This window comes from Arachis hypogaea, chromosome 14, assembly GCF_003086295.3.
Source record: "Arachis hypogaea cultivar Tifrunner chromosome 14, arahy.Tifrunner.gnm2.J5K5, whole genome shotgun sequence".
NCBI lineage: Eukaryota > Viridiplantae > Streptophyta > Magnoliopsida > Fabales > Fabaceae > Arachis > Arachis hypogaea.
Genome location: NC_092049.1, coordinates 11,610,670 through 11,629,865, shown reverse-complemented (window position 1 = coordinate 11,629,865; position 19,196 = coordinate 11,610,670). Strand labels below are relative to the sequence as shown.

The 19,196-nt window shown below is 32.0% G+C and overlaps 1 protein-coding gene across 1 annotated transcript; it reads right to left on the bottom strand.

The window, feature by feature from the left end:
* Positions 1-834: 834 nt before the first annotated feature.
* LOC112741502 (wall-associated receptor kinase-like 22) lies at positions 835-4,911 on the bottom strand. Its single transcript, XM_025790517.2, has 3 exons — positions 3,924-4,911; positions 3,366-3,434; positions 835-2,231 (listed from the first exon to the last, which is right to left on the bottom strand). Exons 1-3 carry the CDS (start codon positions 4,831-4,833, stop codon positions 1,033-1,035), a joined length of 2,178 nt encoding a protein of 725 aa, XP_025646302.1. The 5' UTR covers positions 4,834-4,911; the 3' UTR covers positions 835-1,032.
* Between the last annotated feature and the right edge of the window lie 14,285 nt (positions 4,912-19,196).

The window sequence follows — 19,196 nt, the reverse complement described above, 5'->3', positions numbered from 1 at the left end:
GTGGGTCACTGGTTGAACCGATTGACCCGGTCCTATGTAAATAAAAAATAAAATATAGTCATAAATTTAAAATTAAAATTTAAAATACATATTTTCACTAACATTTTAAAAATATCTAGCTATTCTAAAATAATATAAAACAAGAACAATAAGTATTTTGTTAATTTTACTCTATTATAAATATTTTTATTTTGTTTTTATATTAAAATAACTATTATTTTCGAATTTTCATAATTTATGAATTAGTTTATATCTATTATACTATTATATACTACAAGTATTTATTAAAAAATAATATTAATAGATATTATATAATTATAAAAAAATAAGTGAGTTTATAATTATTGTTAAATAAAAATATAATTAATTTAAAAATGAATGAGTTTATAACTAAAATTAAAATAAATTAAATAGAAGTAAATTATTTACTGAAAGATATTTATATATATATTAATTTGCATAAATGTTGATAACAAGCTTAATAGCCTAGTGGTAGTGAGTATTATGCTTTTTTTGGATGAGGGGGGTTCGAACCCCAACTTCAACATTTTAAAAAAATTTTGAAACTCAAGCGGTTCGGTCGAACCGGTCTTACTGAGTTTGACCGGTTTTGATCGGTTTACTCCAGGTTTGACCGGTTTGCACCGGTTCGCTACCTTATCCGGTCAGATCATCGGACCATACCAGTTTAGAGTTCAGTTCACCGGTTTTCCGGTCGAACCGGCCGGTCCGGTCCGGTTTTGCTAACTATGAGCTCAATCCCAGTTCCAGATTGATTCAGCCAAAAGGCATTATGCTGAAATTTATTTTACTTGAAACACATACAACTGAATAAGTAAATAAATATACAACTGTAATTTTTTTTCATCTAATGCAAAGCTTACAAGTTCCTAAGTAAGAAGATTAAAAGACTGACCGAGTTCCTCCACCAAAATTACACAATTATACAATTAGTGTTTTGGAGTTCATATCTCCAACCATAATCACTTATTTTACATAAATATGACCAAGCAGCTAAAGAAAATTTACCGATTATTCGGTAAGAATATGCATAACATCTGACTCTGAGGTGAGTGATATGTTGCTTGGACATATATCAGGAGCAGAATCTGCAAACCACGGATGGTGATATTCAATTGCAGGATACTCAATTTCTTCATGATGATTTTGTTGTGCATTATTAGACTTCCTCTCCAATTTCCAGATCTCATCCAATTCTCTTGCGACTTCTTTCATAGTTGGCCTTCTTTTCCCATTGAGCTCTAAGCATCTATATGCAAGATTGGCAACAGCAATGATGTGTTCTTTGTCTCCTTCATTTGTCACCCTATCATCAATAATGTCAAACAAGCGATCTTCCTCAACAGAAATAACAAAATAGGAAGCCAAACTTTTCGCTTCGTTAGGTCCTAAGGAGGATAACGGTTTTTGTCCTGTTAATAGTTCAAGAAGAACGACTCCGAAACTGTAAACATCACTCTTTTCTGTCAATTGACTAGTATGAAAGTATTCAGGATCCAGATATCCAAAAGTTCCTTGAACTACAGTGGTGAGATGAGTATCTTCAATAGAGATCATTCTAGAAGTTCCAAAGTCAGCTACTTTTGCTCTGTACTTTCCATCCAACAAAATATTTGTTGACTTCACGTCTCTGTGATAAATTGGTTGAGAAGCAGCTGAATGTAAGTAAAACAAAGCTCCTGCAATCTCAGATGCAATTCTCAAACGCATATCCCAAGTCATTGGCAAGTCCTCATTTTGGCCATGCAAATATTCATAAAGATTGCCATTAGGAATGAACTCATAAACAAGCAAAGGAATTTCCTTCTCCAAACAACATCCTAACAACTTAACCACATTTCTATGGTTAATTTGTGAAAGGATGACAAATTCGTTGATAAATTCCTCCACATTCCCTTGGACCCTGAACTTTTTGACAGCAACAAGGTTTCCATCTACAAGCATTCCTTTGTAGACGGTGCCTTGTCCTCCCTTACCGAGGACTCTGTTCATGTTGAAGTTATCAGTGGCCTTCTCTAACTCCTTTAAGGTAAAGTGTTTAACTTTGTCAACATTAATTTCGCCAGAAGATATCCTTTGTTCTAACAGCACACCTCCATTCTTTTTAAAGTTCTTTTCTTTGCGGTTCTTTACTATTCTTCTCTTTATAATTTTATATACCCTCCATGAACCGATGAGTAAAATGATAGATCCAACACTCGAGAAAACACCTAACAAATTTGTTTCATTAATATATAAGATATTAATAATATATTAAAAAGTTAATTACTATGTTATGTGTACACCAAAATCAATTATTAAAATAAGTTATTAGAGTAAAATACACATTAGAATACAAAATACACATTAAAAATAAGTTGAACTACATATATATTTATAGTTTTATACGTAAATATATAATAGCTAATTTTAGTTTCTGATTTTAACGTGTCAATAGTATTTTTGAAAAATTAATATATGTGTAAGTGCAAGTTTGTGAATATCAAGTGACACCAATGGTTCATAAATAAAGTCCAAAGAATAAATTTAAATGGTTAAATTTGAAGTTAGTAGTATTAGGAGGCCAGCATATTTTGTAGTTTGTAGTCATCAATTAATTATTATTAGTATTTTTAATGGTATGAGATTATATCTAATGGTGTGAAATTACACACTTTTTTTAATAGTTAAATGCTGACTAAATTTTAATGAAAATGCTAGATAATTAATTTTTTGTTAATTTTTTTAAAATTATTTTATTTATCTTAGATTTTAGATTCTAAATTATAAATTCTTAACTCTAAATTTTAAATTATAAATCTAAACTCTAAAATTGACTAGTGTTAAATAACTAAAAATTAATTTTTTATTTTTTTTAAAGATAAATATAACTTTTTTATTGTTAAGTAAAATGTTTGGAAACATTTTTATATTTTTTATACTTGTTTTCTTTTCTTATTTATTTTCTCTTTCATTTAATAAAATTATGGAAAATAATCAAAATATTAGGAACCAATACTTTCAATGTAAGAAAAGATAAGTTCACTAATATTCATTCAAATGCAAGACAAGAAAAAAAAAGTCAGTCACTTAATATTTTTCTAAAATTATTACTAGAACAAAAATTACAAATGAACATTTATTTAAAATTCAATAAATTTTAAACATTATTGTTTGTTTAGGAACAGAGGAATTTTTTAACTTACTGCGAATGCTAATATTAACCAAAAAATTGCTACTAACCGCTACTTTAAAGCCTGATTTGTTAATATATTAATTTTTTTATGCACTTTAAGGGAATATAATATTCTTTTAGGCTAAATCAACAATAGTTCTAATGAAGTAATTAATTATAATAAACGTACCTACTATAGCCCATTTTGGTCGGCTGTTATTTTTTTGGTTGCCGTAGTGGTATCCATCCTGATTATTATCTGTAAAGCAAATTAAATACATCTACTGAACGAAACTTGAACTATAAAAAAAGTAATATGGAACAAAATGAAATTTAGAGATTTTCATGTACTCGAGCCTTCTAAAAAATTAGGGTAAGTTTGATTTGTGTCTTTATTTTTTATTTTTATTTTTAATATTTTTTGTTATTTAAATTTTATAAAACAAAAATAATAAAAATTTAGTGTGAGTGTGGTGTTTGTGTTATGGGATATATATTCGTTTTTTAATAAAAACATTTGACAAAAAAAAAGGCCCTGAAAAAATCATCAACCCCCCAAAAAGAAACTTTTTTATTGCAGAACAATATGCTTTTTCTTAAAAAGAAAATTAATAGCATATAAATAATTAAAAGAACATAGAAATAAGTTGCTTCTTAAAATATATATGTATTAGGTAATTTTTAAAAAATTGTTTTATTTATTTTAGAAGCAAAATATTGATGATAGCTGAGAAAGGAAGTATCATACCGACGTTGGGGTTGAAGTGGGTGCAGCCTCCTGGAATGTAGGGATTGCCAATGAATCCTTGTTCGCAGTGACATCTCCGAGCTGAGTTCTTGGAAGATGATGTAAGTGTAACATTGCTGCTCTTGCAGGTTCCAGGGAGCCTTACTGATGAGTTACGAATCTCCCATTCTAACAACGCCGGAACGGTTTCCAAAAGAGTCAGATCTTCAGCCCAACTGTAACCGATATAGTAACCGGAACTATACTGTTTTATCATAATCGCCGCATAGCTGCACTCATCATCACTACTCGCACTCGCATGACGATGATTACTATTGTTGATCCCGAAACTCTCCGTTGTCACGTTGAATTCCGAGAGATACGAAGGCAAGGAGGTCACGCAGCAGTATTCGCCGTTGCAATTGCCGATATGAATGATCCTGTCGACGTCGTCCTTGTCGCCGTTGCAAATCGAAACGCAGCTGCTAACTTGCGTCCCATTGGAAACCAAGAAAGAGATTCCATTGCATCCAACTGATACAAACACGTTGTTTTCCTGGGAATACACGAAGGGGCTTCCTCTCAGGTCAACCACTTGCTTCTGAGTAGTAGTAGCGTTGTTGTGTTTGCATTTCCAACGGTGAATTGGATTCTTGATTACAATCGTGCCTTCTGATACATCAATTGACGACACCTCCACTCCTATAGATTTCAGGTAAGGTGTGTGGTTCCTGCACTCTATTTGGAACCACTGGTCTGCATAGCATTTGGGTTCGTTCATTCCAAATGGGAAAGGGATACTAACACGTCCACATGTGGAATTGCAGCCAGGTTGCGCTGTACGACTATTTTTGTATTCGTATTGTGCAGATGCCAGTGTATGTATAGCGGATACTATTAACATGACATGAAACCCAAATTGAAGAACCATTATTATTGTGGCTTAAAGGTGCCTCTCTGCGTTTCGTTAATTAGTCTTGGGCTATTTAGTATTTATGGGCAATATTCCTCTAATGCTACTTTATATTAAGTTTCGTGCAAGTTGGCCCCTGTCCCCTGCTTCAAAATAAAAAAACATTACCCTAAAGTGGGACTGTGGAAGATTTGCATAGTGTTAATTCCATCCAATTAGGTCAACATAAAGTTTAAATGAGTAACATTCTTAGTTAAAGTTTTGTTAACATACAGGTTGTTAAGATTATCGTTAATATTTTTTAATTAAATATACAATACATATACATTGAAAACTTTTTATATTAGCTTTTTTCTTCATCATTGATTTTTATCAATTGCTCAATAAATAAATATGTATGTGACTTTGACCCGTGGAGACTGGGATCCTCTAGCTTACTGCTACTTGTTAGCGAAAAGTCTACGAAATCTCGCATATATTAATTTTGAAGCTATTCTATCTTTTTCTTCGAAAGAAAATCTGAAGTGGTTGGTTGCATTTTCTGACCAGTCTGTTGGATTTGTAGTCTTCGATATATTATTACATAACTTTTGATCACTTAAATTGATTCAATTAAATAAAATCAGCTTATACATCTTATTTTTTCGAAATAATAATGCTTCAAGACGCTAGAGTCAAGTAGTCAACCCATCATGAAATTAAAGGCACTAGAGAATAATAGAGATGCAAGTTGCATCGGTTTGATTTTGAAGCTGAAAGCTTGAAACAGAAAACAAACTAGATGGGGGTAACGTTCTGATTTGTTTTAAAAATATTTTACATTTGAATTCTTTTATTACTATCCAACCCTCTACTTTTATCAAAATTCCTACACTACTCTTATTTCTTTTACTAAACTTTAGGGGTGGCAACGGAGCGGGTAGGGACGGATTTTTGCTCTACCCGACCCCGTCCCGCCATATACCAACCCGCATAGAACCTGCCTCGCTTCTACTCGCGGGTAGTAAAACGCTGAACCCTAACCTGCCCCTGCAGGTACCCGCCCCGCCCCTATAATTATTAAAATCCAATAAATAAAATTAAATTTCAAATTTATATAACCATTATCACATACATAACATAAATTAAAGTAAAAATTTAAATATGATACAATATTATTAATCATTTACTAATTATTTTACATATATTATACATATTATATATTAAAATAATATATATTATATATATAGCGGGGCGGGTAGGGGCGGGTATTACCTAAACCTGACCCCATCCCACCCCTCCCAAGAACCCGCCCCGCTAAAAACCCGCCCCGGGCGGGTAGGGGCAGGGTGGGTACTCGCGGGTTCGGGTGGTATTGCCATCCCTACTAAACTCTAACCCTAATTAACATCCAATCATCCTTTTACCTCAAAGAAACCCTAGCCCCATTTCTTTTTCAGCAACACACACCTAACAGCAGCAGCTGGGAATGAAAAAAAAAGAAAGGAAGAAGGGAAGAAGGAAGGGGGGAGAGCAGAGGAGAAGGGAGACCGGTGAAGGGAAAAGAAAAGAGGGAGACGGCGCAGTGGGCGTTACTGTCACCGTCGCCGCCGCTGTTGACATAAGAAGAGAGGGAGATTTGAGAGAGTGATATCCGAGAGAGAGAGAAGGGAGAAGATGCAGCGGCGCTGGTGGGCCTCGTCGCTGCGCTTGCCAAGTCTCCGTCGCCTAGCCGTTGCCGCCTTGCTATTGCTTCGCCGCCACCACACTCTGCCGCATCACCGCCGAACTCGCCAAGCCGCCGTTGCACACCAGAGGAAAGAGAGATCGAGCAGAGAGAGATAGAGAGAGCAGTGACGCTGCCGTCGCTGTTGGGGCTGTCGCGGTGGTTTCCGTCATCACTGAAGGAGCTCGTCGCTGCCGGAGGAGAACTCGTCGGAAAGCTGCTGTCCTATCCGGCCATGCTCTATCCTCCATTCTTCCTCCACTGGTTCCACTATTATCCTTGCCCTTTGAAAACATCGTAGGAAGCGTTTCACACTTCTGTCAGTTCAGTTTCACCACCGTTCTAACCTGGTTAGTGGTTGTTTTGTTTTGTTTCCGTTTTTGCTACTGTTTTACCACAGTTGTTGATGTTGTCGTCGTTGCTCTGCCTTTAGCTGTCGTCGCTTCTGTTCTGCTGTGCCCCTGTTTGCTGTTTTGCTTGCCTATTGGGGCTGCCGCTTCCACCATCCAAATTTTGGGCTCTTTCGTACCCTTTAGTTTGGTACTTCGTGTTTGGTCTCTTCAGTCCCTTGAGGTCAAGTTGTGAGTACGCTTTACATTTATAACCGTTAAGCTTTTGGTTTATGCTATTATGAGTTTTTAATTATATTTATAAAACTATTATTGAAGAACTTTGATTTGATTAGAATAATTGATTTATTATAGCTGAATAATTATTTTTATGAAATTCATACTTTAGAAATTTTACATGAGACTATATATATGTTTGATAAAGCTTTATATAATTTTAGAATATTGATTTTATTCGAGGATTTACTTTTGAAATATTAAAGTATTTGTTGGCACTCACTTTGAAATTATGAAATATGTTTTTATGATTGAGAAAATATGATTTGAAAAGATTTCTGATAAGAAAGTATTATCTGATTGATTTGATTCGATACCTTATATATTTGAGAGATTAAACATTTATTGTATTTGAAACTATATGTTTTGAATTGGTTTGGGAGGCTCGTATTAGAAAACTGTAGTTAACGGCAGTTATGACGTTAACCTAGATGCATCTGCCTCAGACCTCAACTAGCAGGGGCGTTGCTAGCCTAACATGTAGGCCACACGTTGGATCTGTTATTCCGTACAGAAACACTAGAGAAAAAGGCTACTCTTAGAGGTGGAGCCGCCCAAGTGTGGACTATTTAATTTGATTTCTATATGAGAGCTCCCTTATTGATTCACTTATTCATATAAATTATTATTTTCTAACTAAAATTATTTTCATAATAATGTTTAGATGGTCTCATGTGAATTATAGATGTATTGTCTAGTCAATGAGTAGCAAAACTTATCCCTTTTTTAAAAAATATTTTTCAGGAATAAGTATTTGATTATGTGAGCTTTTCTATTCAGGAGTAATGATCTGCAATGGGTTCTATTCCTTGTTGAGTTCTTAGACGTCATCTGCTCTATATGTCACAGGCAGGATCCATCTATATTTATTTATTTATTTATTTTTGTTCAATTATGTAATTATTCATTCTAGAAAGTGTAAATTTATCAAAAATTATTTGTAACATTTTTATTTATCTTATATTCGAAACTGTTAGGCTTGCTAGGGAACTCTTTTCTTGAGCGCCAGTCATTGGCTCATTTTGGGCTGTGACAGAGTGGTATCAGAGCTTAGGTTTAATCTGTGTAATATGGAGCAAGTGTTCTATGATAGGATCACAGTTGTATAAATAGAAGCGCGCCTATTTGTACAAATTGTGGCACTATCAGAGGCTTATAGGAATGTCATCCTTCTCTTTTTGTCATTCTTGTCTTCTGGTTCTTGTCATCATGAGTCATCTATCGTTTCTTGTCACCTCTTTTCTCTTCTTTATATCCATCCTTGAGTTATTATTTGGTAACTTTTTTTGAACTTGCTTTTGCAATGACTTCAGTTTCGGTTCTGGTTCGCGATTCCTGCCTTGTAGCTAGTTCTAATCTTCCTCACTTTTGTGAATATTTGCTTTAATCTTCTTTATCTTCATGTTGTTTTCTATGGGTTCTGATTTCAAGATTTCAACCATTATCTAGAAGATTCGATATATTTTTACTGTGAATTATTATCTTATTTCTCTTATAGAATAGTATTTGGATTTGTCGATTGTGGACTCACTTAGCTGCTGATGAGATGCTTTGTCTGGATTTCGATAAAACAAGTTTGTTCTTTTTATGATGATGATCTTTGAAGTTAACATAATTTTAAACCACTTGTGATTCTTTCTTTCGAATCAATAATTTAAAAAAAACTATTATTCGGTTGCTTAGGTAGAAGAACTACATGACGAATATATGCATGGAGTGTTATTCTTATTTGCCAGATTGGAATTATAATTTTCTCCGTTTAGGTGTGGTAAAAAAATTTTTTTATGATCTGTTAGTTGAATTGAAGATCTTTTCCGATCTGAAAGTTTGTTTGAACTTTTTTTTTGTTTGATAATCTATTCTGCTAAGGCTTTGTTTGTTGAACGTGGCTTTTCTTTCAAGGGTACTATTTCTTCTGGGAAATTTTAAGTTTTTTTCTTTTCAATCTTAGGGTTCCTTTGATTCTGAAATTTTTAGATTTTAATTTTTGACTTATTTTGTTTCTGCTCAGTTACTGACAGCACTTCATCTTTTTCATGGTAAAATGACTCAAAATAGCATGCAAATTAGGGGCATGAATTTTTGTGAATAGAAATTTTTATGTAGTAATCACTTTTTTTAAAACCCATGCTTTCTTTTTCTTTTCCTTTTTTCGTTTTTTTACTGGTTGATGCTGCTTGGATTAATACTTTTACCTGTTGTAAAAAACAACTCAAACCAATTTAGTTTATTGTATACTGAATATTTTCCTTCATTTATTTTTCAATCATATTCTGAATCTAAAATTTTTTATTGTTTTTCAACATTCAAGTTGAGCATTGTTTTCAATACCTTTCAAAAGTTTTAAACTTATACTTGTTGCTTAGTTCTCTCTTTTTGTGTATTTTATTTGCTTTATTTTTTAATACTGTAACATTATTTATTTTATGGGAAAGTGCTTTGAATGTTCAAGCTTCCTTCCTTTATAAACCTTTGTTTTAAACTTGGATTTTGCTATCATGTAGCTTCCACATTCCATCTACAGGTATAGAAGACATGTGTCAGTTGTCTAACAATGTACATTGCAACACATGTGGGATGTCAGTACTCAGTATGACACGAGTTTCGAAAAATATGTGTGTAAGAAAGTAGTGTCTGAATCTCTATAGAGCATGCAGAGGTTGGCTAGGATCATTAGTGGAGTTAGTAGGTTTGTTTAATGTTTAGGATTAGTTTATTAAATAAAAAGTATTATGTTAATCTTTTAAAAAATATTAAAATATTTTATTATTGGTAACAACAAGTGTATTAACCCGTGCCATACACATGATAAGATTGAAATTATAATTTTAAATTATTTTGTTAAGATTAATTTAAATTATAATAATTTAATTGATAAAAATATAACATCTTATGTACTTTTTGTTTTTTTTAAGCTAGTATTAAATATATTAATTCTAAAATAGTTATTAATTAGTTTTAGTAATTTATTTTCTTCAATAAATCAAACATATATACTCAATTTGACCATAAATAACTTAATAATACTTAGATCCACCAACAAATTTTTATATGTTGTTTTACTGTCAAGTAAGAACATATCAAAATTAGCTCAAAATAAATAATAAATTATTAGAGAATTCTAATGCACAAAATTATCTAATAAACAATAAATAATTTAAATATACTAAAAAATAACTCAACACTTTTCTTTGATGCCTGCAAAACATATACCTGAAATAATATTATATCAATGTTAATATACAGTTTTACAATCATCGACCGTATTTACTATACATGACTCCTTCTTAAAAGTTATTCTATACACGTGTGCAGTCAGAAGATAAATTACTAGACTTTATTTTATTTTTCTAAATTATTATAATTATGCATTATTCATTAAATGCTAATTGTAATATAATTATAATAAAGATATTTTTCTAAAATAAATTTAGAAGCTAAGAGAGAATAGTACTTTCATTTTGAAGGGAAAAATGAATTCATAAGGAATTGACACCTCACTTTTATTAGTTGATAATGTATTAAATATTAATTTTATATAATTATAATAAAAATATTTTTCTAAATTAGTATAATCATGCATTATTCGTTAAATATTAATTGTAATATAATTATAATAAATATATTTTTCTAAAATAAATTTAGAAAAGAAAATAGTGATTTTATTTTAGAGAAAAAATGAATTCATGAGAAATTAACACCTCACTTTTATTAGTTAGAGAAAAAATTCACTTTTAGTATATTTTGTCATTATTATACATTTTTCTCTAATCATATATCCACTGTTTTCTTTTCTTTATTTCAGCATTTTGAACTTGGGTTTAACTTCTCGTAGTTCTCACTTCTCAGTTATTCTATTAGATGTAGTTGATAACTATTGAAATTCTTTGATTAATATAGGAGAAAAATATATTATTATATGATAGAATTAATATGAGTATATTTTATTATTAAATAAACACAGTTAATATAAAATAAAATTATACATAAAAAAGCAAAGAAAATAAAATTAAAATAGCAAAAGTGATAAAAAGATTATTTTTATAATTTTGTTTTGTCATTTTTATGTATAGAAGATTAAAAAATAGTAAATTTTTAACTAAATTAATTTATATTTGTTGTATTCAATTTAAATAAGTAATAAATTATCTTATTTTAATTTATTCCTTAAATTTATATATCATAAAAATTAAATCAAATAATTAATATATATAATTTTAAATTGTGTGATACTTAAATATCGATCAATTCAAATCAATTAGTCGATATAATTAATTCATCATAATGAATTGACTACAATGAGTTAAATAAAATAAAACAGAAGCATACTACGTTGATTCTATCATTAAAGGTAAAAATTCAATTTTTATATAATAGAATAGATAGAATAGATAATATAATAGACGGCAAGAAAGAAAAAGATAAACATTTTAGATCCTAAATTATTTCATTTGGATGTTGCAATGTGGGTATCACATTATTTTACTTATTCTACCCTATGGACCCTTTTGTAACTTTATTTATGTATCAATGGAATTTCACTACCTTTGAGTACAAAATAAAAATTCAAAATGAAACTGAAAAAAAAGGTAAAGAGTATAAAATTATTGATTGAAAAGCACTCTAAATAATAAAAAGCCAAATTAACTTTAATATTAAATTTATTAATACGATTTTAATTTTATATAATAGTTAAAAAATAGATTAGTAAAAGCAAATGGAAGAATGGCTTTAATTAGTATTTGATAAAATATTCATTTAGAATAATTAAAAATATAAAATTATGATATTATTAAAAATAATACATTTTTATGTTAAAAAAATTATATTTTAGTAAAATATTTATAAAATATAAAATTTAGAGTAACATAGCTTCATGAACATTAATCATTAATCAATTATGAACTAACATAAAATTATAATATAATTTATTTATGAAAAAATAACCAATAATTAATATTAATAAATATAAAAAGCATCCAAACACTTTGATTAAAAGTATGAGTGGTTAATTATTATTCATTATTAATAATATTTTGTTCATAATAAAAACTGAAAATATAATTATTCAGATTTAAATTTTAGAAAAATAAACGTATAAATAACAAATGATCTATTTTATCATGTATATTATAAATTAATGAATTAAACTAACTGATATAATGAATAATTTAAAAAAAATGTTAAATTTATTGATAATAATAATAATGAGTGTCAATGATGTAAGCAAAAATAAATAATTAATATAAAATTAGTTAAACTATTAAATTTGTAATTTTTTTATATTAGTACGAGACTTAGAGCTAAAAAAAAAACTTAGATATAAATTATGCCAGATAAGATAATTTATTTTTTAGAGATAATGACCAAATCAGTACTCGAAAGATGCAAACGCTGACATTTTGGTACTTCACTATTGTTATTGACAAAATGGTCCTTAAAAGATTTTAAAATTTGACAAGCGTACCCACGAGTTCATCAGAGCACATTTCCGGCAAGCACAGTGCTGACATGGCCACTGCATTTTGATGACATGGCAAATACCCTTCCCTACCCTAATTCTTCTCCTTCTCCTTTCCCCTTCCCAACGCACTCCTCCCTTCCCCTTCATGAATGCATTCTCCCCCCTCTCCAACCCTAATCTTTCCCTCTCCCTCCCTAATCCTAATCCTCCATCTCCAATACACTTTTTCCCTCCTCAATCCGAAATCCCGCTTTCTGAACCCTAATCTCCTTTCCTTACCCCTTTGAATTCTAATCCCTTTCCCAACACAGTGTCTCACACTCTCAACTCTCTCTCCCCTTCACCTTCACCGCTGTCGCCTTCACTACTTATATGTGCTTACTGCTAGCCCCCAGTCGTTGCCATGCCTCCTCTGTCTGAGTTCCATCTTGGCTCCATCGTGTCGTGTCCTCTCTGTGTGTGGTGTTCTTCTTCTATTTTTGCTTTGGTGGTGTCTGTATTAAATTTTATTTTATTTTATTTTATTTTATTTTGATTATTGTATATGAATTTGTTTATTTTCTCTGAGTTTTATTGTGATTAACCTTTTTGAATGATAATTTAACCTAAAAATTTGGGACAATTCATGATTTGGGGCAACTCTCTTGATGTTGAGGTTGTTGTTGCTGTGAATGGTGGTGTTGAGGGAGGGAGAGGAAAGTGTGCGTGGGAAAGGAGGAGTGGTGGAGATTATTGTTGCCGTTGATATTAAGGCTATTGTTACTGCAAGTGATGGGGTTAAGGGAGGGAGGGGTAGTGTGCGTTGGGGAGAGAGAGAATGGTAGAGGTTGTTGTTGCTGTGAATGGTGGTGTTGAGGGAGGAAAGGAAAGTGTATGTTGGGGAGGGACTTGTGATGCAGCGAGAACTGCAATGGGGGAGAAGTGTGTGTTGGGGATCGGGGCTGCAACAGGGAGGGAGAGGGAACGGGAGGGAGTGTGCATTGGGGAGAGAACTTTGGGGGTGATTTGACAAGTCATCAAAATGCAGTGGCCATTCAGCATTGTGCTTGTCGGAAATGTGCTCCGATAAACTCGTGGGTACGCTTGTCAAATTTTAAAATCTTTTAAAGATCATTTTGTCAATAACAAAAGTGAAATACCAAAATATCAGCTTTTGAATCTTTCAAGTACTGATTTGGTCATTACCTCTTATTTTTTATCATCATTTAAAATACTATCTAATTCCGAAGAGGTAAATCTCAAAACACAAAATTATTCTCTAATAGCAAGCTCTTTTTAGCCGAAAATCAAATTAACTGTGTTCTTTTGGGGAAATGAACAATCCTGTTTTTCATTTTTCTTTTTGATATAGTTATCTTAAGTAAAACTTACGGAAATAATGCACTTTATTATATAGTATATAATCTATTATCTATTATTTATTATTCTATTATATATTTCTAATTTTACAACCAAAATGTGTCACATGTTATTCTTTTATTGTAATTGAAATTAAATCTTTTTCTCAAAACTTAAAGAGTTCTCCTCTCCTCCCTCTTCCTTTCTCTATCTCTCTCGTTTCTTCAACCACTCTATCTATTTTATATATCATTATCAATATCAATGACTAATTACTAATTTGATAATCAAAATATGTAATATGACATTCTTTAATTGCATTAAAAATAAAATTGACATTGAAATATAAATATATTATGTATCATATATTACTATCTAATTTAATAATTAAATGTGTCACATGACACTCTTTTATTAAAATTGAGAAAAAATATTTTTCTCCAAAATTAATAAACTCCCTTCCTAAATTCTCTCATCTATATCTCTCAATATTTTTATTTCTCTCTACCATTTTCACTCTATATATAATTTATATTTTATATTAGTAATTTGACAAATCAAAATATGTTATCCGATATTTTTTTATTACAATAATTAAAATAAAATTTTTTCTTCCAAAATTAACAAATTCTCACTCTCACTCTCATTCCTCATCTTTATCTTTCTCTCTCTTTTCTCTCATTTTTTATTTTTTCTACATTTCTGTTCTAAAAAAAATAAAATTAACAAAATAATATAATTCAAATAAAAAAATTAATATTATTATTATTGTCATTGTTATCATATACATATTTTTTTAGTTTTTTATTTGGTTTTAAATTTTCATCGCTTATCTTTCTAATCTATATTTTTATTTCTCTTCTTTTAAATATTTATTACATATAATTTGGAGAGAATACTAATATTATAATTAAAAGTTAGAATCAAGATTCAATTGTTTAAAAAAAATTAATTTTGAGTTAATTTTATAACTATCAGTATAATTTTTTTATGTCAATATCTAATTATATTTTTATATACATAGAGAAAAAAATATTATTTTAAAATAGCAAGTATAAAAATTAATTATTTCTATTTATGTAACAGACTTAACACTTAATTAAATATAAAAATATATACATTAAATTTTTAAAAATTTTTGATAACGAATGTAAAAATTAATTATTTATAAAAAATTAGACTTTTTTATATAAAAATAATAAATTAAAATTCTTGTTATTTAATTTTTTATTTATAGATACTTTATGATTTTTTTATTTGAAATTTTTGTCAATTTATGACTTTTTTATAAAAATAATTTAATTTTATAAATTTTTTGTGTCATACATAATATATACTATCAAAATAAAGTGAAATATAATTTTAAAAAATATATATTTTCGTAATGTTATTAGGGGACTATATTTAAATCCACACCGCAACAATATAATAAGCGTGTATTGTCGATAATGGATATTGGACTCTATAGTCTATACTAATCGAAAAGGACAATCAGATAAGAGACCAACACTAAATAAATAAATAACCAAAATAAATTATCAATACATGTATATAAAAAATATGTCACTAAATTAATTATTTATATATAATATATAATATAAAAAATATATGAAAGATTAATATATATAAATTTATAATAATTGATTTAGTAATATTTGTTTTCTTATGCACGTAAAGTTATCAACATTCTAAATAGACTAGTATACTATATGAATACTAAAAATTAGTTCAATTATCTATTATAAAAAAATGTTATTCTAACATTTAACAAAAAATTATCTATTATTTTTATAAATTTTTCGTCTAAAAAGAATTTGCTGTTAGAGAATAATTTTATGTTTTGACTTTGGAAACTTACCTTTTTGAAATTAGATAGCGTTTTGAATGATAATGAAAAATAAATTATCTTATTCTGTATAGTTTATATCTAATCTTTTTCGAACTCTAAACCCTACAATAATATCCACACACAAAAATACAAATTTAATAGTTTAACTAATTTTATATTGATTATTTATTTTTGCTTACATCATTAATACTCATTATTATTATTATTATTATTATTATTATTATTATTATTATTATTATTATTATTATCAATAAATTTAACTTTTTTTGGATTAAAATATATGACAAGTTATATTATTTTAAAATTTGTTAACACAGTTTTTTTTCATCAAGTGTGTATTATTATTATACTAAAAACACTAATTGTTACCAATAATAAAATATTTTAATATTTTTTAAAAGATTAACATAATACTTCTTATTTAATAAACTAATCCTAAACATTAAACAAACCTACTGATTCCACTAATGATCCTAACCAACTTGTGCATGCTCTATAGAGATTCAGACTCTATTCTCCTATACACATACTTTTCAAAACTCTGACATCCCACATATGTCGCAGTGTACATTGTTAGACAGTGGACACATGTCCTCTATACCTGTAAATGGAATTTGGAATCTACACGATAGCAAAATTCTTTAAACTTTTTATCCATGCAAGTTTTACCTTCGCATTTCTACAATGCTTTGCTTGTTTGGATTTTTATTGAAGACCCGTTATTCACAAGTTCCTGATTTGTTTACTGATTTTCAGCTATTTTCTAGTTCTAAATTTATGATCCAAAAAAGCATTTTACTTGAAGTTACTTTACTTTGTGCAAGTTAATCATGTTCTGGTTTAAACCTTAAATTGTTGCATATATAAAGGATTTAATTTTAAATGATTTTAATTTTAGAATGCTCATAAAATCCTAAACCCTAAACTCTAAATCTTATTTGTAAATATTTGTTTTTATGTACACATATAGTATCTCATGAGAATGTCAGGTTTAGATAGAGAACTAGAAAAGAAGAGAAAATAGGGACTGAAAATATACAGATATATATTACTCTGACCGAATTCGGTGTGATGCTTTACAGGAGAGGAATCCTCACTCCAGTTATCATAATAGAGAAACTGTTCGGTATCTCGGGTACCGAACGGTTCGGGAGTGGTTCTCGGTTGATCTGGTGGGGTGTAGCCTGAGGTCAGGTGGCGAAGGAAAAGTTGGTGGACCGACGTCCCGAGCTCTCGATGTGAAGGGGGGTATCACCTGCAAAGACACTCCGACGCCCAAGTCAGTAGAGTGTGCAGGCGAGAAAGGGGTAGAATGGTGTATGTATGTACCTTGGGGGAGGGGGAGGTCCTTCCCCATTTATACCGTGTCAGAGGTGGGCCCATCAAGGACAGGCCCACCTTCCTCGAAGCTTCCTCCCACAGCTGCAGTGGAGAGCCGTCAAGGACGCGTGTCCGGGTCGCTGAGTGAGCTGTACGTGCCCGACCGTTCGGGTCGGGTCATCAGTGGGTCGGATTGACCCGCGAATGGCCTGGGTCAGGCCGCAACAGTGCCCTCAACACGCCAGCAATAGTCGCGTGTGCTATTGATGGCGTGTTACATCTTTTCTCATGCGTTGTCGCCAAGTCGGCCGTCCGTGGAGGGGACGTGCCTTTCGTGTGCGTGCCCGTTCGTTGCTGGGACGATCATCCGTCGCCTCGTTCCTCGCGCAGATCATTAAATGCTCATAATTGGTTGAAAAATCCCGCGCGCAAAGACTGATTTGCCCTTAGTCTTTTCGCGCTTCTTTGAGTAGCGGTTTTAAAACCGTTCTGTATTCGTTCTTATTTCTATTGTTCGATCATCTTCATTCTCTTCATTCTCAAATCTCCCAGAGGGCTGTTCTTGCTATCCTGTGTATTTGCTTCTCTTCTTCCTTTCTTAATACTTTAGAACTAACCCAGGTAAACGCTTGTATTTTCGTTTTTGGCTCTGCGTTTGTTTTGCTTTTGCCATTGCTTCTTGTCACATGCATGCTGTTTGCTTGATCTTGTTTAGTGTCGAGTAGGTGTATTAGGGGGCTACCATCTTAGGGTAGGTTTTTGTAAGGGTTTAGCTTTAGGCATGCTTAGTTTGGGTTGCAGAATAGGTTAAGTGTAGTTTCTGGGTTTTTTCGAGTTCCCGACCTCTTAGACTAATTGAGTGGTACCCCCACTGTAGGTATGCCTCGCGTCGTCTCTCGAGCTTCTACCTCCGCCAGGGGTTATGACCCGTATGCTTGGGTGGTCTCCGACCTCAGGGACTCCCCGAATCATATGGGTGAGGAGGAGCTTACAGAGTTCCGTCAGGCCGAGTACCTGTGCGGGGGTACCGACGAGGAGGCCAACTACAATGTTTTTGTTCCTGCCCCTCATGAGCGATTGTATGAGCTTAACTTCCATGCACCTCGGGTTGCCGACTGGATTTGGTTTTACAAAGCCATGTTTGCCCAAGTGGGGGTTCGTATCCCCTTCTCTGCTTTCCAAATGGGGCTCCTTAGTCGGATCTCCGTGGCGCCATCGCAGCTGCATCCGAACAGTTGGGCTTCAATCTGCTGTTTCGAGATGGTATGCGAGTACTTGGAGCTGCCGGTATCCGTCGACGTCTTCCTTTTCTTTTTTAACCTTACGAACCCTTCCAAGGAGGGGAAAGCGAGGAAAGGGTTCATGTCCTTCCGTTCTGCCCAAGAACGGAGAATATTTGGCTTGTTCAAGGACTCTTATCACGGGTTCAAAGACAAATATTTTAAGGTACAGCCGGTTAAGGGTCGCCACCCCTTTTGGTTGTCATTGGAAGGAGAACGCCTCATCCTGACGTATTGGAGTTTTGGGGCGGAGTCTAACGCTTTTATAAAGGTGACTTACAAGGGGATGTCGGCTGTGGATCGAAAAATTGCCGACGTATTGTGGGCCATTTTTTGGAGAAACCACATAAACCTCCACCTCCTTATGGGTAGCCGGGAGGTCGCCAGGGATTATATTCATGAGTTACTTTTGTCGTGCCTTTTTTGCGTGGTGGTTTCTTTGGTTTGTCATGCTGATTATTGACTAACTAGTTTGTTTCTGTTGTAGTGGGAATGTCTGCTGAAGTGACCGGCCTTGAAAGTTTGTAAAAAACTTTCTTAGAGGAAAGTGATGGGGAAAAGGCCGACGAGCAATCGGTAGTTCCTCCTGGGGATGAGGGGGATCAGGCAGCGCCCTCACCTCGCGACGTCGTTCAGTCGGATAAGGCTGCCGATGCGGCGCGTGTTTCCCCTGTTCTCGAGGAGGCGGCTGGCATCGGGCACTCGTCTTCCGTTCAACAGGTTGGGGATGACGACTTGAGGATCATGCCTACCCCCAAGAGGCAAAGGTCGCATTCTAGTTCTGAAGGGGTCCTTACCG